The sequence below is a fragment of the Tetrao urogallus genome (genome assembly GCF_951394365.1).
Source record: "Tetrao urogallus genome assembly, chromosome: 24".
Lineage (NCBI taxonomy): Eukaryota > Metazoa > Chordata > Aves > Galliformes > Phasianidae > Tetrao > Tetrao urogallus.
Genome location: NC_136837.1, coordinates 4,807,517 through 4,831,991, shown reverse-complemented (window position 1 = coordinate 4,831,991; position 24,475 = coordinate 4,807,517). Strand labels below are relative to the sequence as shown.

The window sequence follows — 24,475 nt, the reverse complement described above, 5'->3', positions numbered from 1 at the left end:
TGGAGGACATTGTGCCCCCGGCACGGGGTGTGGGGTGGGCAGAGTGCGGGGCAGGTGGGCTGTGGGGCTGCATTGGGGCTGCATTGGGGCTGCATTGGGGCGTTCTGCTTCTTGCTTGCTGTGAGAATGCTTCCCCACCGTTCCTCCCGGTGCCATGAGGACCCCGGTGCTGGCGGTGCTGGAACGTGGGATGGGGGGCAATGCGAAGCCCAGCTCGGTCTTCTGGGTGCAGCCACAGGTGGGCGCCGGACCCCCAGCACCCAAAACCTCCCTCCAGGCAGACCATGGCAACGTCCCCAGATGCGCGGCACATCTGGTGGGCACCGAAGCAGTTAAGAGAAGGGCCGACTTGTGCCCTAAGAAACCCGCAGCTCCTTCCTTAGATCCCGTGAATCGGCCCATTGCCTGGGTCGGATAAAGCTCCATTGATCCACGCTCTCCCCACAGCTCGGAGCAGCTCGGGGCTCTGTGGCAGCACGGCGCTCTCCCAGCTTTTCTCTTCCTCCGCTGCTGAAGCAGAATCAGGTGAAATCGCCATGGCAACGAGCAGATGACAGCGAGTCTTGTTGCCTTGGAAATGAGACAGGGAAAAAAAAAAAAAAAAAGACCCAAAAAAACCCACCCAAAAGAGCCATCTGGAATTCTGAATTTCCACCATGTCCGCCCCGTGCCTTGCGCTGGGTGTGGAGCAGCACCATCTGCCCCCAGGGCTTTCGCTTTGCTTTTGTCCCCCTTTTCTGGTGTGGATAATTTTGCTGTGGATCCCCTCGAGCTGCTGGTGGCTGCTGCAGGCTCAGGGTACCAGGGCTGAGCGCAGCCGTGTTGTGTGGGGCACACAGGTTGCACTGTGGGGGAGCACAGAGCTATGGGGAAACTGAGGCGCAGTGCTGACCGACCCTGCTCAGGGAGCAGCCCTGGCTGCAGGACAGCCTGACCAGCAGGGGGATTTCAGGCAGTCCTGGGCTGGAGGTGTGACAGGCTGAGCAGCTTGAGCTCGTCCTGATGGAGACAGAGCTGCATTGGATGTGCAGGTGGGGTGGTTTGGGGCCAAGCATCCATTGAAAGAATAACCCGCAAATGGGCCGGGGGCCCGGGCTGGATCTCTCCAGCGTGTTCGCTTGGAAAGTAGTGTATGGGAGAGACCCAATTAACTAGATTTATGGCTGCTCCAGCCTGAGAAAATCTGAATCCCTTTTAAAAGCTTGGCTCGCTGCAGCCAGACCGGGTTCAGGCTCCAGGTCTCCCAGCCCTGCCCTCATTAGGAGGAGCCATTCACTTAGCAGCAGCAGTGCCCCAGAAGTGCTGCTTCGGCTGAAGTCCCATCCCGGCTGTCACTGCTGCACTGCTGCTAATTTGCTGCTCCTGCCTGCTGCCAGCAGGGAGCTGGCACGTGCTGCGGGGCTGTGGGGCTGCAGGGATGGTCCTGGTCATGGAAACAGACACGGTTATGGGGATGGTTATGGGACTGGTTGCAGGTATGGGACTGGTCATAGGTGTGGGGCTGGCTGTGACTGTGGGGATGGCCATGGTTTATGAGATGGCCCAGACTGTGCCTTGCTGTCCCTGCCAGCTTTGCCCACTGCCACCCCTCTGTCTGACCCCACACTGGGGCTGAGCCCAGGGCACACTGAGATGCATCTGTCCTCATCCCTGCGGCCGGTGTCACCCCGGGGTCATGGGGAAGGAAAGAAGGACTCATTACACCACAGGGAGAAAGATGACGACTTGTGACCGCCGCCTGCCCAGCAGCATGAATCAGAAGTGAATGTAAGAATGGGGGATAAAGCCACGTTACTCCACGTGGAAACATTGCAGTCGTGCGCTGCAGGCGGGAACCTGCAGGGTCCCGGGTTCCGCTCTGCCCCCAGCTGCAGCGGGTTCTGGGTTGGAGGCAGCAGAAGAAGAGGTTGTGAAACGCTCCGAAGGGGCAGCGGCCATCTGCGGGGCCGGGCAGCGCCCTGCGGCGGAGCGGCGCCCCGAGGCACAGCCCCCATTGCGCACGCAGCCCTGCTGCCCTGCGCCCGTGTGCGGGGCTGGCTGCCGCGTGGCCCACATGTGCGCATCGTCACGGCGGCCAAAGCACATGGGGAGCACGTGGGGCGCGGAGCTGCAGGAGCTGCGGGAGCTGATGGTTTCCTCATTCCTGGATGTTCCTGGCCACGTCTGCAGTGCCCGGCTATGGGATGCGGCTGCGCCCCGTTGCGATGGTAGAGCAGCTGGCGTCGCCGGGTGGAGGAAGTCTGCAATGTGCGGATGGGGGTTGGGGTGAGCCGGGCGTTCTGCCTCAGTTTCCCCACCACAATTTGTTCGCAAGGACAGAGCTGCAGAGGGGGGGGAGAGCTGCTGGGGCGGTGGCAGGAGGGCAGGAGGAGGGCTGTGGGGGCAGCACGGCGGGGCACAGGGCCGGGGTTGGGGCTACGCTTCTGAGTTGGAATGGAGGAGACGCGCCGAGCAGGAGCTCTGTGGACACGTCCCTGGTGGGCAGTGAGCCCAGCCCAGGCTTTGTGCCCGACTGACCCCGCGGCTGAGCCGGCCCCGCTGCTCTGCGTGCCGGCAGCTGCAAACATCTGGCTGCAGCAGCTTGCTAAATCGATGAGGAGAGGAATCCGGCGCGCCGCCGCCGTTCCCACACTGCAGCCCTTCCCGGAGCTCCGGTTTGGGCAGGGCTCAGCCGGCCCCTCGCCGACACCTGGGGCTGCGGTGCTGTCGCTGCCCAGGGGACGCGGCGCTGCCCCGAGTGCAGTGTGCGGAGGAGCCCTGCCTGTGTTCAGGTGAGCCAGCGTGCCAACCTGCCCCCCCTAGGAGGACGCTGGCTCCCTCTGTCCCCAGGTGCAGAGCAGGCTGACGGCTGCTTCTGCCCCACCGTGCCCCATCCATGCTGTGTCTGCAGCCCCCAGACCCCTCCTCGCTGCCGGCACATCCCCATCCCTGTGTGCCATGCTGGGTGCCCCACATTCCGGTCGTGGCTGGGGGCTCTGCTGGTGCTTGCCAGCCCCGCTCACCCCACTGTGCTGTGGGCTTTCACCTGCTTCATTTAACCTGTCTCATCGTGGCTGCCTGTGCTCATCACTGCCTCGTAGGGTCGCACGGAAAGTGGGGCTGCACGGCTGGGGGTGGGCACACAGGGATGGGGCAGCGCTGCTGAGCCCGTGGCACTGCCTGCAGTCCCAGGGATGCAGATCGTGGGTGCTGGGGATGAGGGGGCATGGGCCCTGCGTGTGTGCTGGCTGTGCAGCCCCCCCTGGTCCCCACAGCTCTCCTGGTGCTGTTGCACAGCCCGAGGGCTGTGTGCTGTGGCGTGTTAGGAGGAGCCAATCCCCTCCTGCTGCCGTGGGAGATGTGGCTGTGGTTCACTGCAGAGCTGTGAATCCAAAGGCTTGGAATCGGGGGTCACAGCCCAGCTGTTATGCACTGGGGTGTGCATCGGTGTGTCAGGGGCACAGGGAGGGAGGAAGCTGTGCCCCAGGCTCAGCAGCGCTGTGCCAGCTGCCATAGAAAGGAGGTGGTGACCCCGTAGCTGTGTGCATCTGTGTGTGTGTGTGTGTGTGCATGTGTAAGCACGTGTGCACGCAGGTGTGCTAACAGGTATGTGCACATATGTGCATGGGGATGTGCATTCATTGCATTCAGCATTTCTAGAGCAGAAGTCCCTGTCCCAGTGGGGCTCTGCCCCTGCTGCCCGGGGTTCCCTCCTCCTGGTCTCTCTGCCCTGCTCCCAGGGAGGTGGTTCTAACTGTGGTGCAGCAATATTAACGTTCGGATGCAGCATGGGAGCCCTTCCATCCTGCCCCGTTCCCTCTCAGGTTGCAGGACGTGGTCAGAGGCACTTTGTCCCTCACAGCCTCCTCCTTGTGCCCCCACAGACCCCGAGTCCCAGAGGAAGAGGACGGTGCAGAATGTTCTGGACCTTCGGCAGAACCTGGAGGAGACCATGTCCAGCCTGCGGGGCTCCCAGGTGTCTCACAGGTGAGGACTCAGCCCCCCCATCCCCCTCCCCATCCTTCCTGGGGGCTCCAGCTGGGGGAAGCTGTGCCCGATGTCACCCCCAGCCCCGCGTTCTGCAGCCACGCCTGGAAGCCGGGCTTTGCAGCGAGCTGCGCTGGGCGAGCAGCTGCTCGCATCCTCTGGTTGTCTGTTGCCACCTCGTGGTCTCGCTGCGCGCTTCAGTTTTGTGTTGGAAGGGACGAGCAGCAGCAGCTCGCCGCCCCTTCACCCCCCGCTGGCGCTCGCAGAGCGGCCCTGTGCTCCCCCGATGAAGAATTTCTCTCTGCTCAGCGTTTCTTCATGCTGAAGCTCACCCAGATCTTTGGGATCCCCACTGCGCTTTGCACATCTCTGAGCTGAAGGGAGCGAAGCCCCGGGATTTACAGGCTGTGTTCCCTGAGCCTGCGATTTCCTGGCTTTACCCACTGCAGCTCTGCAGGCTCTGCTTGGTGTGAGAGCTGCCGTGCTGCCCGCGCCCCAGCAGGGCTGCTTTGCATTTCCTTTGCATTCCCTTTGCATTCGTCTGTGTCAGATTCCATCCAGCAGTGCTCGGCTCGGCGGCTCCTCAGCAAATCCTGTCAGCCACTCTTAGGGAAATAGGACAAGGATTACGGGCGATTAAATTAGCCTTGCTGGTGGGTTTTGTCCCTCCTTTCCTTGATGATTTATGATGCTCCCCCTGGCTGAGGGCTCAGGCAGATCCCTGCCACGGAGACACCAATCAGTGCATGGTGGGCCTCCATGCTGGGTTCTTGCTCCCGTGGATCCCTGACACTGCCCTGTGTCTGTGCTGGGGCACAGCGTTGTTGCTGGGAGGTTTCACAGCCCTTGGGGTTTTCTGCTCAGTTTCTGCCCTGTGCTGCCAGCAGCACAGCTTTAAACAGCCCTTGTGCTGCCTACCAAACTGGCTCCTTTCGGCTGCTTCTTGCAGTTCTGCTTTAACAAACTTCCCAGTTTTTATACAGTTCCCTCTTTTCAGTTCCACGCTGCAGTCGGGTTTGGCTTCTGCTCATGCAGGAGCGCTGGGCCCACGTGGCTGCAGCAGGGGAGCGGCTCCTGATGGCAGCGTGGAGCTGAGCCGAGGGCTGTGGGCTCCCAGGAGCTGCTCCAAGAACGAATCATTTGTGGCGTCTAAGTTTAGTCTCAGCATCACTCCCTGCCGTGCCCAAAATACACCCTGAGGTTGGGGGGCAGCGGGCCCCTGGGCCGGCCCAGAGGGGCACACGCTCAGCAGCACGGTGGGGCTTTCCCTGGTGGATGCCTGTTAACAGGGCTCAGCACGACCCCGGGGGGCCCTGCGGGGATGGGGAGCTCTGTGCTGTGCCGAGGAGCTGCCCCTTTTGCTTTTGCAGCCTGAGCCCCTGCTGGGACGTGTGGGGAAATGGGCAGGGGTGCACAGCATGGCCTGTGGATGCTCGTGTCCCTCCACACCATCTGTACGGGGAATCCCCAGCAGTGGGCAAAGCAGGGGTCTGCTGGAGCAGGGGAAGCAGGGTCCTCGATCGTCCTGCAGCTCAGAGCACAAGGGGAGCAGCACCATCGCGCCCCACATCCTGCCCCACAGCCCCTGGAGGGACTGGGCACCACCAAGCACATCCATGCAGACGGCACGGCCGTCCTCGCGGGACCTGCAGTACGCGATGTGCGGGCTGTGCTGGCCGCTGGGGGTCGGTAACCCTCCGGGCGACCCTGACCCTCCCGGCAGCCCTCACCCTGACCCGTCCCCGCAGCTCCCTGGAGATGACGTGCTACGACAGCGACGAAGCCAACCCGCGCAGCGTCTCCAGCCTGTCGAACCGCTCCTCGCCGCTCTCCTGGCGCTACGGGCAATCCAGCCCGCGGCTGCAGGCGGGGGATGCGCCGTCGGTGGGGGGCGGCTGCCGCTCCGAGGGCACCCCCGGCTGGTACATGCACGGCGAGCGGGCGCATTACTCGCACACCATGCCCATGCGCAGCCCCAGCAAACTGAGCCACATCTCGCGGCTGGAGCTGGTGGAGGCGTTGGACAGTGACGACGTGGAGCTGAAGTCGGGATATATGAGCGACAGTGACCTGATGGGGAAGACCCTGACGGAGGACGATGACATCACCACGGGGTGAGTGCCCGGATCGGGGGCTGTTAGCAGAGCAGAGGGCTGATGAGGAGCAGCGTGGGTAGGGGCGGGGGCTGGGCCGACGGCTGGGTTTGGTGACCCTGGGGGTCTTTTCTGACCGCGATGCTTCTGTGGCTGTGTGAAAAGCACGCAGCAGCTCTGTGTTCAGAAATGCTCCCCCTGTTTCCACCGGTGGATCTGAGCACTGGTGGCACATAGTGGGACCAGTGGGATGGGATCCCAGCAAGAGCAGGGCACCAAGGTTTTGATGTCGCTGGCTGGCAACATGTTATCCCCTCGCTATGGGTTCCCCGAGACCTCCATCCCCCCACCCCAGGGCATCTCCAGCCCAGCACTTTGTGTTTCACTCCCGCTGAGCTGGTGAGGTGCCCCTGGCTCTGGCGGGGCTCCAGGGCTTCAGCATATTGCAGGTTTCCTGTTTCAGTGCACGAGAAAATAAATAACACCAGCATTTGAGTTGTCCCAGAGCAGGAGGAGGTATTTGGCTCCAGCCCTGGATGGGTGTCCAGAGTCACGTCAGCTCCTAGCGGGACCGAGCACAGCCTGTGCATTCACACCACCCTGGGGCACCGGGGTCCTTCTGGAGCTGTGCTATGCTGGGGCTCAGTGCGGTCCCTTCTGGGTACCCCATTGGTGGTGTGTCACCAGCACTGTGGGGTGGGCCTGGAGGGGAGGGGAAGCTGCATAGGGAGCCCATGGAGCCTGGGGTACTGCGCTCAGCTCTCAAGTTGCACCAGGGGAGGCTGAGATTGGGAATCAGGGAGGAGATCTCTATGGCGAGAGTGCCCAAAGCATTGGAACGGGAGTCCCCATCCCTAGGTGTATTTTGGTGATGGGTGGACATGGCACCAAGGGATGTGCTTTAGTGGTGGGATTCGGTGGGTCAGGGTGATGGCTGGACCCGAGGATCTTGAAGGACTTCTCCAGCCCACGTGTCTCTGTGGTTCCCCCCTCGTGCTGGCAGGGCATGGGGTTGCTTTGCCGACGGGGAGCACTCCCAGAGCACAGAGCAGCCCCACAGCCCCACATCCATCCTCCTCTGCTGCCTCTGACCTAGAAAGCAAACACCGCCCCAGGCTGCATCTCCCCGTGCCGCTAATGCACCGGGCAGGAGCTGCAGATGGGGCCGCCAGCCCCCGGGTCCCTGCTGCTGGGGTGCTGCGATGCGCCGGCGCACACGCGGGCTTGTAGGGCAGTGGGTCAGAGCCACCCCCAGTGCTGTGACACAGCCCTGTGGAGGGGGACGTGGTGACACGGCCCCTTGGAGGCTGCGGGGCTGCGAGATGGGACCTGGCTGGGAAAGCTCAGGAGAACGGGACAAGGTATGGGGGCTGTGGGTGGGAAGTGGGGGCCCCATGGGGTGGGGTGGCTGTGGGGAGCCCGTGGCTGGGCTGAGGACATTTCCTGGGCTCTGGTGACCCTTGGCCCCCATCTCACCGCAGGGCTTGGCTGGGTGCTGCTGCCCAGCCCTGGGGCACAGAGGTGTGATTTTGGGGCTGGGATGCGGCCACGCGGGGCGTGTTCGTGTGCAGACCTGTGCGTGAATCAGGCGGAAGCGGAGGAGGCAGAGATCACTCAGGCGGGGCTTTTCAAGTCGGGTTTTGCCTGGTTCCAGCTGCCCGTGCTGCAGCTCCGTGGCTGCATTTCTGCTGTGCGTTCGATGAGTTGATCTGAGCAGCTCTGGCACTCCTGGCACAGCGAGGGCTGCGGCGTGCCGGGGCAGCCAGCTCTGCCTGGCTCCGAACCGCCCCGCCACGTCTCCCGGGGCTGGAGAGCCCTGCATGACGTCGTGCTTTCCGCCACCCTCCTTGTGCCAGATCCTTCGTCATCCCGCCCGTTCCCTGCTGCTTCCCCACAATGCTGGCACAGCAGAATGCAGAGTCCTGGGATGCTCCGGGTGTCCCCTTGGGGCCGTGCTGCAGCGCTGTGCCGGACCCACTGTGCACTGTGCCCGCTGCCGAGGGTGACCCCAGGACCAATATGATTTTGGGGGTCCTTTCACCCTCATTTATCACTGGGGAGGGGTGGAGGTGTTGTTGCATCCCATTGCGGTGTGAGCATCCACACGTCCATGGCTCTGCTTGTAGGCACAGAACGGAGCCGCAGCATCAACCGTTGGTGCTGGGATTGGGGCTGTCGCATGGCTCGGGATGCAGATGTGCCCGCTCCGGCCCTGCTGCACTCCGGTGCTGGCTGGGCTCCGGCTTCCTCACAGCTCCTGGAGCAGATGTTTGGCTCTGATCCCTGCAAGCAGCAGGGGAGCGGCCGCCCTCCTCCCCTTCTCCGAGTGGGATTGGTGCAGGCGCGCTTCTCCCTTCCCTTCACCGCCCGCGCTCGGCGCTGCCCCCCAGCCTGACCCCTCGGCACCATCGCGGCGAGCCGTGAGCTCAGCACTCAGCAGGGACGTCCCGCGGGGTGCGGCCGTGGCCCCGCACGTGGCCCTGCGTGTGTTTGGGGCCGTTGGGGAGCAGCGGGGAAGCGATGCCGGATAAATGTTTGCTGCGCCACGCTGCGTGTCGGGGCTCAGCGGGGCTCCTGCGTCCATCCGGGCTGAGGGCGAGCTGAGGATGATCCCAGAAAAGGGCCCCAGAAACCCGCTGGGCACCACCACTGTTGAAGCGTGCTCCTCTGTGCTGCGCTGTGTCGGATTTGTTCCTGATGTGGGGTTTGCTCCAGGAGATTCCCTGCACACGGGGCTCCCCAAGGCCAGGATTCTGCACCGGGTGTGTTGTGCAAATGGGCTCAGGGGCTGCCAGGGGATGATCCGGGGCTGGTGGCTGCCTTGCCGTGGTCCTCCAGCCCTGTCCCTGCTCTGCAGCAGGCTGTCACCAGGGAACGGGACCGAAGGAGTGGGACTGGGGCACTTGCCGCCCCAGCTTAAGCCTGGAGGAGCTGGATGGTGAGGAGGGGCTCTCAGGCTTGTGCCCCCTTTCTTGTTGCCTGGGGGCATGGGGTCCAGGGTTGAGGTTTTCTTGCAGCCCAGGAGCTCGCAGCACGGCTCTGCCCCATGGCTTTGCTGTTTGCCACGTGCCGCTTTGCCACGTGTGAAGGATCCTGGCCTCTGCAGGCAGAGGTGTCCGAGGGCTTGTCCAGACATGGGGAAAAACAGGAATTTCGCAAGCAGGCTGAGTCACACCCCCACCCCGGCGCTGCGCTGCGACTCACTGACCTCCTCATGCAGGGCCCTGAGCGCCGCTCTGAGTGCCCCCATCCCCCAGCAGCCCGAGGTCCCCGCACCTTTGGGGTTTGCAGTGCTTCGGGGAAGCAGAGAGATGGCCTGATGCTCCTCACCGTGTGCCCTGCAGCGGTGGCTGGCTGTCGGGGTGCAGTGGGGTGTGATGCTGATCCTCCCCCCTTTGGGTGAGCGCAGGCAATTCGGATCAGCTTGCTGCCTCAGTTTTAGCTCCTGCGAGGTGAGATCTCTGAGCTTCCATGGAGGATGCTGCCAGGGAAGCGCCAGTCCTCCCCCCCCCCCCCAGTAGTGATTTGTGAAACTAATTGGTTTTTCTGCCCCATTAAGTGAATGAGAAGGGAAGAGCCCATTTCCCTGCATTTCCCAACAGTCCTGCTGGGAGCTGATGGGGAATAGTGGTGGCCATTTGCACGTCCCCAAGGCTCCCTTCGTGCCAGCGACCTCCGGACATGGGGTGTGGAGACACAGCCCTATAGAAACGGGTCTGTGCAAATCCTGCAGCTCCATCGTTGCCATGACTATGGCAGAGCAAGAGAAAAGGGCCAGGGCAGACCGAGAGGGCTCAGTATCCCCAGGGGGAGTCATCTGGGGTCAGCGGGGGCAGATGAGAGGCAAAACCCACCGGGTGAAGACAACGCGGGGTGCACCGCCCCACGTCCCCTCCTTGCTCCCGGCGCTGAGCTGCTGCTGGAGGCTTCCGGGGGACCGCAGCGCACCGCAGCGCAGCGCCTCGAGCGAGCGGAGATGAGCGGCGGGAGGGAGCCAAGAGGCGTTGCCGTGCGAGGACAGCGAGGAAGGAATTACTTATTTCCATGCCTGCAGGGACCGGTGCTGTTTTGCTAAAGCTGCACTTAACCCTCTCTGCCCGCTGCGGGCGAAGAGGTCCCAGCGTGCGCCGTGCCCGGGGGCAGCCACAAAACAGATGCAGAGGGTCCGTGCTGCCGTGCACACGGGGCGCGGGGGGGTCCTGACGCAGCCCCCCTGTGCACGCGGCACGAGGGTTGAGCCCAAGAGGCTCCGGGGCTGCAAACCGGGGGTGCTGGGAGCACGGGAGGTGGTGGTGGAGTAACGGGGGCCGTGCTGAGGGTTGTGCTGGGGGCGCTGGGCCGGGGGGTGCCAGGAGCTGTGGGGAGGGGGCGGCTTGAGGCGCTGTGAGGCTGGGGATGCTGCTCACGTGGGCTGGACCTGGAGCTGCCTGCAGGGATGTGGGGTTCACTGGGGGGCACCGCAGGGCCGTGGGCCGCGATTGGGGGAGGCCGTGTCGGCCGGTGGGTGGGACCCCAACCCCATTTCGATGGGCCGAGGGAAGCCGAGCGGTGCCGAGCGGGTCCCTTTGTCGCCGAGCCGGGCCGGGCCGCCGCCGCCGCTGCCGCTTTAACGCGGTGGGGCGGTCCCGCCGCCGCCGCCCCTCCCGCCGCGCCCGCGGGGCCGCAGCCACGGGCAGCAGCATGCTGCGGGCCGGGAGGCCGCGCCGCGCCCCGCGCCTGGTCGCCAGGTAGGGCCCGGCACCGCATCGCATCGGGACCGGCACCGGCGGACGCGGCGCGGCTCGGGGCGGGGCGGGCGCATTGCGGGCGGGCGGCTCCCGGCCCGGCGGTGCGGCGGCTCCGGGGCGCGGGGCTTTGTCTGCAGGGCCCGGAGCCCCGGGGCCGAGCCGCGGGAGGGCTTTGTGTCGGTTGCACCGGGGGAGCGCGGCGCGGCCCCGCCCGCGATCCCCGCGGCTCCCGGTGCCGGGTTGCGGGCTGGGTGCGGGCTGGGCTCGGCGCGGTGCCGGCGCGCGGATCGCCGCTAAGATGGAGGGGCTGCGGGCGTGCGGCACAAAGCCGGGCTGAGCTCTGACCCCGCTGCCCGCACAGCCCCGCGGCGCAGCCCCGGGACCGCGGCACGTCGGGGTGCCCCGCGCCGCCCATCGCCCGGGGGCTGCCGCCCCCCCGGGGCACGGCGTCCCCCCGGAGGTCCCCTGGGCGCCCGCCCGGCTCCTTCACAGGGTTTGCAGCGCTCGCTGCGGTGCGGTGCCGTGGCTGCTGCTCGCGGGGGGGTTGCAGGGTGACCTTGGCTGCAGGACCGCTGGTTTTGCCCATCGCGGGTTGGCTGCGTGCGTTCAGCCGGGAGCCGTCACTGCCCGGGGTGATGCTTTCCTTGCAGGGTGATTGCCCCGGTGCAGTGCTCGGTTTTGGGGACCCCTTTGCGTGCCGGCTGGAGGCACTGAGTGCTCTGAGGACGTTTCCTGTACCCTGCAGCTGTGCTGGGGCTTGGTGGAGCTGGGAAGTGCTTGGAGAGCTGGATGCCCTGGAACGTGGGGGTTTGGGGGTGTTGGGTTCCCCCAGCCCTGTTCCTATGTAACGGGAGTTCTGTGTATGCCAACACCCTGAGCCTCCGTGTGAGGTCGGGAGACCTTTTGGCGTCAGCCCCGCTGGGCTGGGGGGAGCTGCAGAGACCCACCTTGGGCTCAGTCACATCCAGGGGTGCAGCTCCCCAGGGCTCTGCCCCAGCTCCGTGCCGTGCTGGAGTGCTGCCTGCTGCGGGGTTGGTACCGAGAGATGCTGATGCGGGGTGGTGGAGGAGTTCTGCTTTGTGTTTTGGGGATTTCTGTCCCGGTGAGAAATCCCCAGAGCTGGGCCGGTGGTGGGAGCCGGGCAGCCCCGTGGCACTTCCTGGGCACGTGGTTGTAATTAAATCCCTTCCTGGGCAGCGGTGCTCCTCTGCAGGGATGCAGGGGGCTGTGTCCGTTCCGGTCCCTGTGTTTGGGAAGGCCAGCAGGGGCAGGACTTGGATCTCGCGGTGCCCTGCCGGGGTCTGCAGCGGCTGTGGGATCTCCCAAGACGTGCTGGGGCCTCTGCCCCGGGGCCGGACTCTGCTCGCCCATCCATGAATCTGCGGTGCATGACAACAGCTGTGCTCCTGGGGACCGTGTGGGGTGGGACGGCTCATCCCGACCCCCTGCCGTGGGGGCGGGCATCCGCTGTGCAGCCCCGCAGGAAGCTCTGTGTGCTTCCCGGTCGTGTTCTGGCTCCCCTGGGATTTCCAGCTCAGTGACCCCAGCACCCTTCATTTCTGGCAGAGCTCGCTCCCCACTCACGGGTAGGGGTTTGCAGCCCCCAGCCCAGCACCTGGTGCTGTGCTGCAGGACACTGAGCTAACTTGGCTTGCTGTGTGGCTCCATCCCTGTGTTTGGGTGTCCCTGGACCCCAGGTGGCAGAGATGTTTGGTGGGTGCCATCCCTGCCTGCCCTGTCCCCAGGGCTGCTGTGTCACTTGTGTGATGCTTCTCAGTTCCCCAGCTGCTGCTGCTTGTTGGGCTCCTGCTTTTCTGTGATGCCGGTGCTGCGGTGCAGACTCTTCTGCTGGGGACCCCGCGGCTCTGCTCCCTTCTCCTCCACCACTGCTTCTCCCTCCCAGCCCAATTCAGGGCTGCGGGGGCCTCGCTGACCTACTGAGCCGTTGACCTGAAAGGGGCTGTGCTCACCCTGCTGGAAGACGCCCGTGCTGAGTGACAGCCCTGGAGATGGGCTTGTGCACGCTCTGCTGCGCCCTCGGCACGGAGCAGCTGTTGGGGCACACGGAGGTGCTGCGTCCCTGCGGGCGCTGGGCAGCCAAGGAAGGGTGGAGGCTGCAGGGTGCTTGGATGATGTGCTCCGTGTTGGGTCCCTGCCCTTTCTGGGAATCCTCCCTACCCTCTGGGTGGGACCGCTTGCAGGGGGCTCGGTGCCAGCCCCGGTGCAGGTGGTGGCCCCCCGTGCTGCCGCGTCCATAAAACATCTCTCTGGGGCCTTAGTGGGGAAATCGCGGGGTTTGAAGGCTCTGCCAGGCTGGGCTGCAGCCATCTGTGGCTGCCAAGCGTCGGCTCCCTGCCAGGCTGACGGGGCTGAGGTTGGAGCCCCGGGGTGGAGCGAAGCCGGTGGGTGGTGGGGAACGGCCGGGCCGGGGGGTGACGCTGGCTGTGCCATTGCAGCTGGGATGAGAGCAGCTCCATCAGCAGCGGCCTCAGCGATGCCTCTGACAACCTCAGCTCGGAGGAGTTCAATGCCAGCTCCTCGCTCAACTCCCTGCCCTCCACCCCCACGGCCTCGCGCAGGAACTCAGCCATAGCGGTAGGTGCTGCCATCCCCTCCGGGCAGCGTGGCACCGTGTGGGGAAACCGAGGCACAGCAGAGCCATGGCGCGGTGACCCAGTGGGGCTGTGAGCACCCTTGGGTGCCTGGTGCCCCCCATCCCCTGGTGCACCCATGGCTCCGTTCTGCCCACAGCTGCGCACCGACTCTGAGAAGCGCTCGCTGGCGGAGAGCGGGCTGAGCTGGTACGGCGAGGCGGACGAGAAGGCGCCCAAGAAGCTGGACTACGACAGCAGCAGCCTCAAGATGGAGCACGGCTCCTCCAAGTGGCGGCGGGAGCCTGCAGAGAGCTGCGAGGAGGGTTCCAAGGGTGGAGAGCTGAAGAAGCCGGTCAGCCTGGGCACCCCCGGCTCCCTCAAGAAGGGCAAAACCCCACCGGTGGCAGTGACCTCTCCCATCACCCACACGGCCCAGAGCACCCTCAAAGTGGCAGGTGAGGCTGGGATGGGGCACGGCACGGCTCCTCCGGGGGGGAGGTGGTGGGGTTAGATGGGAAGAGGGGAGGTTATGATTAGATATGGGGGGAAATCCTTTACTCAGAGCACGGTGAGGCCCTGGCACTGCTGCCCAGAGCTGTGGGTGCCCCATCCCTGGAGGTGCCTGGGGCCAGGGATGGGTCCTGGGCAGCCTGAGCTGAAGGGGGGCACCCAGCCCACGGCAGGGATCGGGGCTGGGTGATGTTTAAGGTCCCTTCCAACCCAACTGTTCCTTCCTCTCTGTCATCTCTGCTTTCCCATCTCCATTGCTTCCCTCAGCTCTGAATTGTTTTGCACCTAACTGTCCCTCAGACCTCCCCGCTCACTCATCCTTCCTTCCCCACCAGGCAAACCCGAGACCAAAGCCACCGATAAGAGCAAGCTGTCGGTGAAGAGCACGGGGCTGCAGCGCTCCTCCTCTGACGCTGGCCGCGATCGCGTCGGCGATGCCAAGAAGCCGCCCTCGGGTCTCACGCGCCCCTCAGCCTCCAGCTCCTTTGGCTACAAGAAACCGGCCCCGGCCACCGGCACTGCCACTGTCATGCAAGCCGGGGGCTCAGCAACGCTGGGCAAGATCCAGAAGAGCTCCGGTATCCCCGTCAAGCCGGTCAGCGGGCGGAAAACAAGCCTGGATGTCTCCAACGCGGCCGAGCCCGGCTTCCTGGCCCCGGGGGCTCGCACCAACATCCAGTACCGCAGTCTGCCCCGGCCGGCCAAGTCCAGCTCCATGAGTGTGACCGGTGGCCGCGGCGCTAACCGGCCGGTCAGCAGCAGCATCGATCCCAGCCTGCTCAGCACCAAGCAGGCCAGCATCACGGTGTCGCGGCTCAAGGAGCCGTCCAAGATCGGTGCTGGCCGTGGCACGCCGGCCCCCGTGAACCAGACGGACCGGGAGAAGGAGAAGGCCAAGGCCAAGGCCGTAGCGCTGGACTCCGAGTGCGTGACGCTGAAGAGCGTCGGCTCTCCTGAGAGCACCCCCAAAGCCCAGGCCAACCTCCCGCCGGCGGCCAAGGTGGCTGAGCTGCCCCCCACCCCCCTCAGGTATGATCCTCCCACCTAGAATCTAGAATCATAGAATCATTAAAGCTGGAAAAGACCTCTGAGGTCATCAAGTCAAACCATCAACCCATCATCACCGTACCCACCCACAGAGTCATTAAGGTTGGAGAAGACCCCTAGGCCCACCAAACCCAACCCGTGCCCACCCACCCATGCCTCTCAGTGCCATATCTGTGCTTTACTTGAACCGGGTCCTTTGGGATGTTGCACCCAGTGCCTGCTCTCACTTTGTCTCATCCGTTTTTTACCCCAGAGCGGCTGCCAAAACCTACGTGAAGCCTCCCTCATTGGCCAACTTGGACAAGGTCAACTCCAACAGCCTGGACTTGCCCTCCTCCAGCGAGCTGCATCCCCCACACACTGCCAAGCTCCAGGACCTGCACCCAGCTGGGGGGCATCTGACACCCTGCTTCAGCCCCAGTCCTGCTCCCATCCTCAACATCAACTCGGCCAGCTTCTCCCAGGGCCTGGAGCTCATGGGCGGCTTCAGCGTCCCCAAGGAGGGCAGGATGTACCCTAAACTCTCCGGCCTGCATCGCAGCATGGAGTCCCTGCAGATGCCCATGAGCCTGCCCAGTGCCTTTTCGGGGGGCAGCACCGCCACCCCCAGCCCTGCTGCTGTCCCCCCTGCCAGCACAGAGGAAGAGGAGGAGGCGGGTGAGCTGGGCTGGAGCGGCAGCCCCCGGCTTGCACACCTGGACAGGTATGGGCAGAGGGTGGGCAGCAAGACTCAACCCCATAACCCTGTCCATCATCATCCTCCTCTGGCGTTTGCTTGCTTCAGAGGTTCATTCTGGGGGGAAACGTGCATCCCCCTCCTGTCACCCAGCCCCTAGCTGCCTCATCACATTCCCCTGTCTGTGCAGGGAGGTGACTGATCTTCCCTTCCCTTCCAGCACCAACCGTGACAGGAACACGCTGCCCAAGAAGGGGCTGAGGTAAAAGGGTCCACGTGGCTTTTGGGTGGCACAGGTTGGGTGGATGGGTGGGCAGAGCACCCAGCAGTGTGGGGCTGGCTGTGCTGCAGGGCAGGCGGGCAGGAGGTGGGGAGGTGTCCGCACCATCTCACTCCATGCTCTGCTCCAGGTACCAGCTGCACTCCCAGGAGGAGGCCAAGGAGCGCCGCCACTCGCACACCATTGGAGGGCTGCCCGAAGCGGATGATCAGCCGGAGCTGCCCTCACCTCCCGCCCTCCCCATGGCTCTGGTTGGGAAGGGTCCGCTCACCAGCATCGGTCAGTGCCCACCTCCTCCTTGTGCCAGCCTGGGTCCCTCTGTGCCCCGATGCCCCGGTTTGTTGCTGGGACATCCCCCTGCTCCAGAGCCTAGGGTCGATATTTTGTTGTTTTTTTGGCACACCCAGCTCTCTTCCCATTCCTTTTGCCCCACTGAGGTTCTGGGTTGTGGCTGGGGGCCGATGGCTTTGCTTCAGGGCATCCGACTCATCCTCGGTGCCCTGCATGCTCCTCTGGGGGTGCAAAGCGGAGCCCTGCTGCGTTCTCGCTGGGACATATGTGTCCCAGGAGGGTCTGGGGGACTCAGGCAAAGGGACTGGGGCTGGCAGCAGGTGATGGGGTGCATCACACTGCACCCGGAGGTGACGGCCTCCTGCACAGTGGCACCAGCTGTGCCCAGCTTGGTGGATTTCTCAGCTCCATGTTCACCAGGAGGCATTGCCTTGGGTACAGCTTACCAGTCTTCCCTGCGTAAACCTGCTTTTTAGCTTTCCTCCCGTCCTCCTGCTTTGGGACTGCAATCCCTGCTTCCTTTCCCCATCCCGGCTCCCCAGGTCCACTTCCAGCCCCGCTTCCCCATCCCAATCCCCTGCCCGGCTCTGACCCCTCCTCTCCCCTCCCTTCTCCTTGCAGTGAGCCCCACTGCCACCACCACCCCACGGATCACCCGCTCCAACAGCATCCCCACCCACGACTCCACCTTTGAGCTGTACAGCACCTCCCAGATGGGCAGCACCCTCTCCCTGGCAGACAAACCCAAGGGCATGATCCGCTCGGGCTCCTTCCGGGACCCTGTGGATGACGGTGAGAGTATGCTTGGGATGGAGGGGCTGTGGGGCTCCCCAGGCCCTCGCCACTTTTTCTGGGCTCTGCTGGAGGGGCTGCTGCATCCAGGCATCAGCATCAGCGCAGTGCATCCCGACCCGTGCAGGTGCTGCTGGGCAGGTTGGAGCCCTGCTGAGTGGCTGGAGGTGCCCGGTGGCCTTGGGTTGGCACCGGGGACGGGGAACCCGAGCATCCAGCATGGGTGGCAGAGCCTCAGGCTCAGTCAGAGCAGGTGGAGGGTGCTCCCTGCCGTGTGCCCAGGCAGGAGGATGCTGGCCGAGTGCCGAGGAGCGGGCAGCGTCCTGCAGCTCTGTCCCCACTCTGGGCTCTTTGCAGAGCCCCTGTGGCATTATCCTGTGCCTTTAACCCCAGGCAGCACTCAGTCTCTTGACACACTGGGTTTTGCTGTGTTGCAGTTCATGGATCGGTGCTGTCCCTGGCCTCCAGCGCATCCTCCACCTACTCCTCCGTAAGAGCTGCCGCCGGGCTGCGCCTCCTCATTGCATGGCTATGGGCTGGGGGGTCCGAGGGGGGGAAAATGATGCTGAGCTATGCGGGGGGGCTCCGTGCATGTCCTCTGTCCCGTGCTGAGCCTGTCTGCGCCTCGCTGCCCTCCTGACTGCCTGCCTCTGTCTGTCTCTCTCTGCCCTCACGCTGCCAGGCTGAGGAGAAGATGCAGTCTGAGGTGAGCCCGTGCCCAGCGCTGCTACTTGGTCCCCACCCACAGCCGCTGTGAGCGCACGGCCCCTCTCACCCCTCTGCTCTCTCCTTGCAGCAAATCCGCAAGCTGCGTCGCGAGTTGGAGTCCTCGCAGGAGAAGGTGGCCACGCTGACATCCCAGCTGTCTGCTAACGTGAGTTCCTGCAGGATGTGTGGGGCTGATGCTCACCTCCACTCTGGTTCCCTTAGGAGCTGACCTGCCGTGGGCTCTGCTCCAGGCTCCTCTTCTTTGCCCCAGGAGGAGTCTCCTCTGCTGCTCCCTGCCACCTGCACTGAGCAGCCCTGGGGCTGCAGATGCTCACCCTTCTCTCCATCTCTCCCAGGCCAACCTGGTGGCAGCTTTTGAGCAGAGCCTGGTGAGCATGACGTCCCGCCTGCGGCACCTGGCCGAGACCGCTGAGGAGAAGGTGGGTGGGTGCTCAGGGTGCCGGAGCTGGGGGTGCTCTGGGAGTTCTCCTGCACCACTGGGATGCGCTCTGTGACTCCTGGCTCTGCTCCTGCAGGACACGGAGCTGCTGGACCTGCGGGAGACCATTGATTTCCTGAAGAAGAAAAACTCGGAGGCCCAAGCTGTGATCCAGGGTGCCCTGAATGGCACCGATGTTGCTCCCAAAGGTAAGGCATGCTGGTCTGCTGGCCACCAGGGGGCTGTGACCTCGAGAGCCTCAGCTGTGCGGTTAGGAGCTGGCATCTGGGTTGAGTCAGCTGTTTGGGGTTCCTTGGGCTCTTCTCCACCTGGGGTTCCCAATGCCTGTGTGTCACAGCCAGAACTGTCATCGCAGGTCTTGGTGCTGGTGTGTGGGGAATGGGATGGTTGTCCTCCCCCAGACCTCCCCTCACTGGGCCTGTTGCCACCAGTATGTTCCTAGCTCCTCATCTTGGCTTTATTCTCACAAATGCTCAAGTGTTTCTTACCTCCAGGTCCCACTGTGTGTGTGGGGTGCTGGCAGGGAGGCAGCCTGGAACCTGAGGGGAACAGTGTCTGCTCTGTGCACGTCCCTGGTTGTCAGCACCTCATGTCCCCTTCCTGCCTGGTTTGGGTGGGCCAGGGGGAGAAGGGGCGGATTGCAGGTGGGTTGGGAATATGTGACGGCTCTGGTACTGGATAGATGCAGTTTAATCGCTCCCTTCTTGGTCTCTCCCCTTGTCTGCTTTCCCTTGGTGGCCCCAGAGCTGCGCATCAAGCGGCAGAACTCCTCCGACAGCATCTCCAGCCTCAACAGCATCACCAGCCACTCCAGCATTGGCAGCAGCAAAGATGCCGATGCCAAGAAGAAGAAGAAGAAGAGCTGGGTGGGTTGGGCAGGGGGCAGGCGTGGGGACGGGGTGCGGGGTCTGGGTGGGCTCAGCCCTATGAGCCAGCTGCACTCACTCTGTTGTGACTTCGTGGTGTTGGTCCCCTCTGTCCCCTGGGCACAGCACTGGCAAGGAGCACAGAGCACCACGGGCTTGTCCTGTGCTGCCTGGGGCCAGGGCTTCCCCAGCTCCTCCAGGAGTTTTCCAGCTCTTATCCTGCACAGCTGTTCCTTGTGGTCTCTCCCATTTGTCAGCCCTGCCCCCGCAGGGGAATTGGCCTGGGGCTCTGCAGGCACTCGGCCAGGTGGCCCCCAGCTGGATGCATGATTAAGTCTCGCTTTGTTCTGTTTCTCTTCCCCCTATGCTGACCTCATCCCTTTTTTTCCAGGTGTATGAGGTAAGTCCTATGCTGTGCCCTCCACCCCATGCTGTGCCTGCTCTGGGTGCTCGCTCCATTTCACGGGAAGGCACTCATGACACAGAGCATCGCATCCCACTGGCACGAACCCCAGGGCTTTGTGCTGAGCACACCTTGGTTGCTTCCTGCGGGGTCAGAACTCAGGCAGGGGCTGAACCCCCTGGGCAGCTTGGCAGAGATCCCTGTCCCAGAGATGGGGACCTGTCCCAGAGATGGGGACCTGTCCCATGGATGGTGTCTGTCCTCTTCTTGCTTGGGGCAGGCATCACAGCCATCCAAGGGCAGCCCCACAAAGGAGACACTGCAGCCCTGATTGGTGTGGTGCTGCCCTCATTGGGCTGTGCACCAGGTGTCACGGTGCCCAGCTCCTCAGCTGGCCCCAGGGGTGACCCCCAGCCTGCCAGTGGGGCTGAGTTGCTCTGTTCCCCTCAGGGCCCGTGTAGGTCCCACTATATTATTGTCACCAGCAGAGCCAGGCACTCAGCTTGGTTTTTGCACGAACCATCCCATCCTCTCCATTGTGACAGTTTTGCTCCTGGGGAATGCCAGCTTAGCTTTTCCGGAGCCAGTGGGAGGTGGGCTGCATCCTGCCCGCCCTCCACCCCCTTCTCCATCCACCCCCACTGGAACATCCCCCCCCCAGGGGGATGCTCTGTGAGCTCAGTGTCCCAGAGGTGCGCTGTGTAAGCCATGGTTTGGCCCCTGCACAGCATCCCTCTGTTCTCTCCAGCCTTTCCCACTCATCTGTCTGCCACTGTGTGTGTGCTGTGTGCATGCTGCATGCCCACCCTCGTGCCCCACACCTCCAGAAGGATGCAGAGGGGCTCAGGGTGTCCCAGGACCCAGCTCTGTGGTGGCTGGGTGCTGCAATGTCCTGCTTGCTGGGTTGGCTGCTGGGTGACTGCCAGCATGGAGTCTGCTCTTTGGGATGGAGCAGGATGCTGGTGCGGTGCCCCAGTGTGGGTGCTGGTGAGGGAGCGTGGCTGGGAGGTGGGTCCTGTGGTTGGTGCTGGTTGGGGTGGAGGCTGTGCCAGCAGAGCGGGGTGGTTGTAGTGGGCAGTCCTGCCTCAGTGGTGGTCCCGCTGTCTGGTCCCAGTTCAGACTGCCTGTGGGCATGGGCACGAGGCTGGGCCAGGACTGCGTTTGCAGGGCTGTCTCTAACAGGAGTGTTTCTGTCTCCTGTAGCTGCGTAGCTCCTTCAACAAAGCCTTCAGCATCAAGAAGGGGCCCAAGTCGGCCTCGTCCTACTCGGACATTGAGGAGATCGCCACGCCGGACTCATCAGCCCCGTCCTCCCCCAAGCTCCAGCACGGCTCCACCGAGACCGCCTCGCCCTCCATCAAATCCTCCACCTCCTCCTCCGTGGGCATCGACACGGCTGAGTGCGTGGTGCAGGGGAGGAGGGCTGGCCGTGGGGTGGCTGTGCGCCCGCCCCAGCCCTGAGCACACCTCGGTCTCTCCCTGGCCCAGGCTCTTCCAGGCGCACGGTGAGGGCGAGCCGGAGAAGAAGGAGGTGTCAGAGCTGCGCTCGGAGCTGTGGGAGAAGGAGATGAAGCTGACGGACATCCGCCTGGAGGCCCTCAACTCGGCTCACCAGCTGGAGCAGTTGCGGGAGACCATGCATAACATGCAGGTGGGGGTGGCTGCGCTCCCCAGTGCCTTGTCGTGGCTCCTGGGGCGCTGCCGGCACACAGCTGCTCACCCGGGCCGTCCTGCTCTTCTTCCCCCAGCTGGAGGTGGATCTCCTGAAGGCGGAGAACGATCGGCTCAAAGTGGCTCCGGGGCCCTCGGCGGTGCCAGGATCCATTCCTGGCCACATCACCAGCACGTCGGCCTCCTCGTCGCCACGGCGCTCGCTGGGGCTCTCCCTGGGCCATGCCTTCAGCCCCAGCCCGGGGGATGCCGGTAGGGATGGCGGAGCTGCCTGTGCTGATGGCTGTGCAGGTCTGGCTCAGGCTGGGTGTACTCAGACCCCCCGCCTCTGCTTTGTCCCCAGACATGTCTCCCATGGACGCCGTCAGTGCTGGCACCCAGAAGGATGAGCTGACGCTGAGGATCGTGGTGCGCATGCCGCCCCAGCACATCATCAAGGGGGTAAGCGTGGGCTGTGCAGAAGTCCCGACCTGTCCCTGTGGGGCAAAATGCTGTGCTCCAACCCCACACACCTCTGCCTTGGCTCCTAGGACCTCAAGCAACAAGAGTTTTTCCTGGGCTGGACCAAGGTGAGCGGGAAGGTGGATTGGAAGATGCTGGATGAGGCTGTCTGCCAGGTCTTCAAGGTAGGAGCGTCGTGACTCCTCTTCTGAGAGCCTTCCTCGTGCGCTGCTTCTCCATGCCTGGGTCCTGACTGGGGACTCGGGGAGCTGCTGAGCCCTGCTCGCTCTTTAACAGACCCGTCTTTGTCTTCACAGGATTACATCACCAAGATGGATCCTGCCTCCACGCTGGGGCTCAGCACTGAGTCTGTTTATGGCTACAGCATCAGCCACATCAAGCGGGTCCTGGACACGGAGCCGCCGGAGCTGCCGCTGTGCCGCCGGGGCATGAGCAGCATCGTGGTGACACTCAAAGGTCGGTGAGCAGAGAGACTCCACAGCTGTGCCGTCCTCCCTCTGCCCCCTGGTGCCACAGGGTGTGAGCGGGACGCTCGTCCCTCCCTGCAGGCTTGAAGGAGAAGTGCGTGGACAGCTTGGTGTTCGAGACGCTCATCCCCAAGCCCATGATGCAGCATTACATCAGCCTCCTGCTGAAGCACCGGCGGCTCATCCTCTCGGGACCCAGCGGCACCGGCAAGACGTACCTGACCAACCGGCTGGCCGAGTACCTGGTGGAGCGCTCGGGCCGGGACGTCACCGAGGGCATCGTCAGCACCTTCAACATGCACCAGCAGTCCTGCAAGGTGAGGGACTGTCCCTGTCGGTGCTGCTGTCCCACTTGATGCTGGGGCCGTAAGTGAATGCTCCGTTGTTTGCAGGACCTGCAGCTGTACCTCTCCAACCTGGCCAACCAGATCGACAGGGAGACGGGCACGGCGGACGTGCCCCTGGTGATCCTCCTGGACGACCTCAGCGAGGCGGGCTCCATCAGTGAGCTCGTCAACGGCGCGCTCACCTGCAAGTACCACAAATGGTGAGAACTCTGCTGTGTCCCCATCCTGCACAGCCTCCTGGAGACGGGGCGGCACGGCCACGTATGTGCCTGGCTCTGCTGCGGCTGGCAGTGATGCAGGCTGCTTTTTTCTCATCGATCCCATCTCTCGCTCAGCCCCTACATCATCGGGACCACCAACCAGCCTGTGAAGATGACCCCAAACCATGGTCTCCATCTCAGCTTCAGGTAGAAACATAAACTGTCCCAAGATGGAGGAGACCCGTAAGGATCCAACTCCTTAGGATTATACATCCCAGGGGAGCGTTCTGGTGGGCTTGGGGAGGCCAGAGGCTGTCACTCCTTGCTGCTGGGCAGTCCCGGGAACGCATACTGTGGTGGGGGAGCCTGATGAGGACCAAGCCCCGTGCCTTTGCCTGCCATCCCAGAAGGGTCTGATTGCCTCACCCCTGGGCTTGGGCCATGTGGGGGTCCTAAGCCTCTCCTAAGGGTCCTGAGCCTCTCCTAAGGGTCTGAGGACCGTGAAGGGGGCTCGGAGGCACTGTTTTACATGGACAGCCCCATCCCTGAGCACCCCGGTCTCCCCCAGGATGCTGACCTTCTCCAACAACGTGGAGCCAGCCAATGGCTTCCTGGTGCGCTACCTGCGGAGGAAGCTGCTGGAGTCAGACACGGACGTCAACGCCAACAAGGAGGAGCTGCTGCGTGTGCTGGACTGGGTGCCCAAGCTCTGGTACCACTTGCACACCTTCCTGGAGAAGCACAGCACCTCCGACTTCCTCATCGGTATGGCCAGGCACGCCTTTCCCTTCTACATCTTCTTCTTTGGGTGCAGCTTTGCTGGCGTGGGGCAGGTGGCTGGAGCCAGAGAGCCCAGCTCCCATCTGTACTCTGCCTCCTCCTGCAGGTCCCTGCTTCTTCCTGTCCTGCCCCATCGGAATCGAGGATTTCCGGACCTGGTTCATTGACCTGTGGAACAACTCCATCATCCCTTACCTGCAGGAGGGGGCGAAGGATGGGCTCAAGGTACCCAGCGCATCCTGGCGTGTGGGGACACAAAGCAGGGCCCAGCTCAGAGCTGGTGGCGCCTGGGCTGTGCTGGCACCCTTGGGGTGGGGTGAAGGTTTGGTGTGCAGGTGCCACCTCTCTTGTCCCCTGCCTGCAGGTCCACGGGCAGAAGGCAGCCTGGGAGGACCCCGTGGAGTGGGTGCGGGACACCCTGCCCTGGCCATCAGCACAGCAAGACCAGTCCAAGCTGTACCACCTGCCCCCACCCACCATCGGACCCCATAGCACTGTCTCCCCCCCCGAGGAGCGCACCGTCAAAGACACAACGCCCAGCTCCCTGGATGCGGACCCCCTGGTATGGCTGCGGTGTGCTGGGGAGGGGGTGGGTGGTGCTGGCGGAGGGAGAGCAGCATGGAGCTGAGCATTGCTTTCCCTGTTAGTTTTTGGTGTAAAAACCCTGATTGAGAGATGCAGAAAAGTTGGGTCTTCCTGGGTGGGTGCAGGATGCTGGCACCAATAGAAATCATAGAGTTTGGAAAAGACCTTTGGTAACATCAAGTCCAACTGGCACCCTGTCCCCACTGCATCCATTCCTAGAATCACAGTGATCCTTCCAACCTTAATCTCTCCGTGCCCTCCAGCCACATCCCTCAGGGCCCGTTCCCCTGCGCATGCTGAGCCATAGGCATCAAGGCCAGCTCACGAGGTGTGGGGGGGAAGGGTTTGCAGCACGTCCAGGCTTTGCTTTACTCTCTGAAGTCCCCCCCTTCTTGGGTGGGCTCTTCGGGAGGGCAAGGATTCTGGGCTGAGTGCCACGCGCTGCTCCCCACAGATGGCCATGCTGCTGAAGCTCCAGGAAGCCGCCAACTACATCGAGTCTCCGGACCGTGAAACCATGGTGGATCCCGACCTGCAATCGACTCTGTGA

General features: G+C 63.7%; 1 protein-coding gene across 1 annotated transcript in view; it reads left to right on the top strand.

The window, feature by feature from the left end:
* Positions 1-24,475, top strand: part of NAV1 (neuron navigator 1) — a gene marked incomplete at its 3' end in the record, with an annotated part of 37,875 nt that extends 13,400 nt beyond the window's left edge. The window contains exons 4-32 of the mRNA XM_079546424.1: positions 3,864-3,966; positions 5,715-6,080; positions 13,243-13,381; positions 13,538-13,835; positions 14,226-14,919; positions 15,191-15,640; positions 15,834-15,875; positions 16,024-16,172; positions 16,806-16,976; positions 17,414-17,466; positions 17,659-17,682; positions 17,773-17,850; positions 18,041-18,124; positions 18,221-18,332; positions 18,889-19,010; positions 19,402-19,410; positions 20,617-20,813; positions 20,902-21,064; positions 21,162-21,336; positions 21,428-21,525; positions 21,615-21,710; positions 21,843-22,002; positions 22,095-22,330; positions 22,406-22,560; positions 22,696-22,767; positions 23,129-23,325; positions 23,447-23,565; positions 23,705-23,902; positions 24,380-24,475. Coding sequence (XP_079402550.1) covers positions 3,864-3,966; positions 5,715-6,080; positions 13,243-13,381; positions 13,538-13,835; positions 14,226-14,919; positions 15,191-15,640; positions 15,834-15,875; positions 16,024-16,172; positions 16,806-16,976; positions 17,414-17,466; positions 17,659-17,682; positions 17,773-17,850; positions 18,041-18,124; positions 18,221-18,332; positions 18,889-19,010; positions 19,402-19,410; positions 20,617-20,813; positions 20,902-21,064; positions 21,162-21,336; positions 21,428-21,525; positions 21,615-21,710; positions 21,843-22,002; positions 22,095-22,330; positions 22,406-22,560; positions 22,696-22,767; positions 23,129-23,325; positions 23,447-23,565; positions 23,705-23,902; positions 24,380-24,475 — 4,856 coding nt within the window. The remainder of the gene's footprint in view (positions 1-3,863; positions 3,967-5,714; positions 6,081-13,242; positions 13,382-13,537; positions 13,836-14,225; positions 14,920-15,190; positions 15,641-15,833; positions 15,876-16,023; positions 16,173-16,805; positions 16,977-17,413; positions 17,467-17,658; positions 17,683-17,772; positions 17,851-18,040; positions 18,125-18,220; positions 18,333-18,888; positions 19,011-19,401; positions 19,411-20,616; positions 20,814-20,901; positions 21,065-21,161; positions 21,337-21,427; positions 21,526-21,614; positions 21,711-21,842; positions 22,003-22,094; positions 22,331-22,405; positions 22,561-22,695; positions 22,768-23,128; positions 23,326-23,446; positions 23,566-23,704; positions 23,903-24,379) is intronic.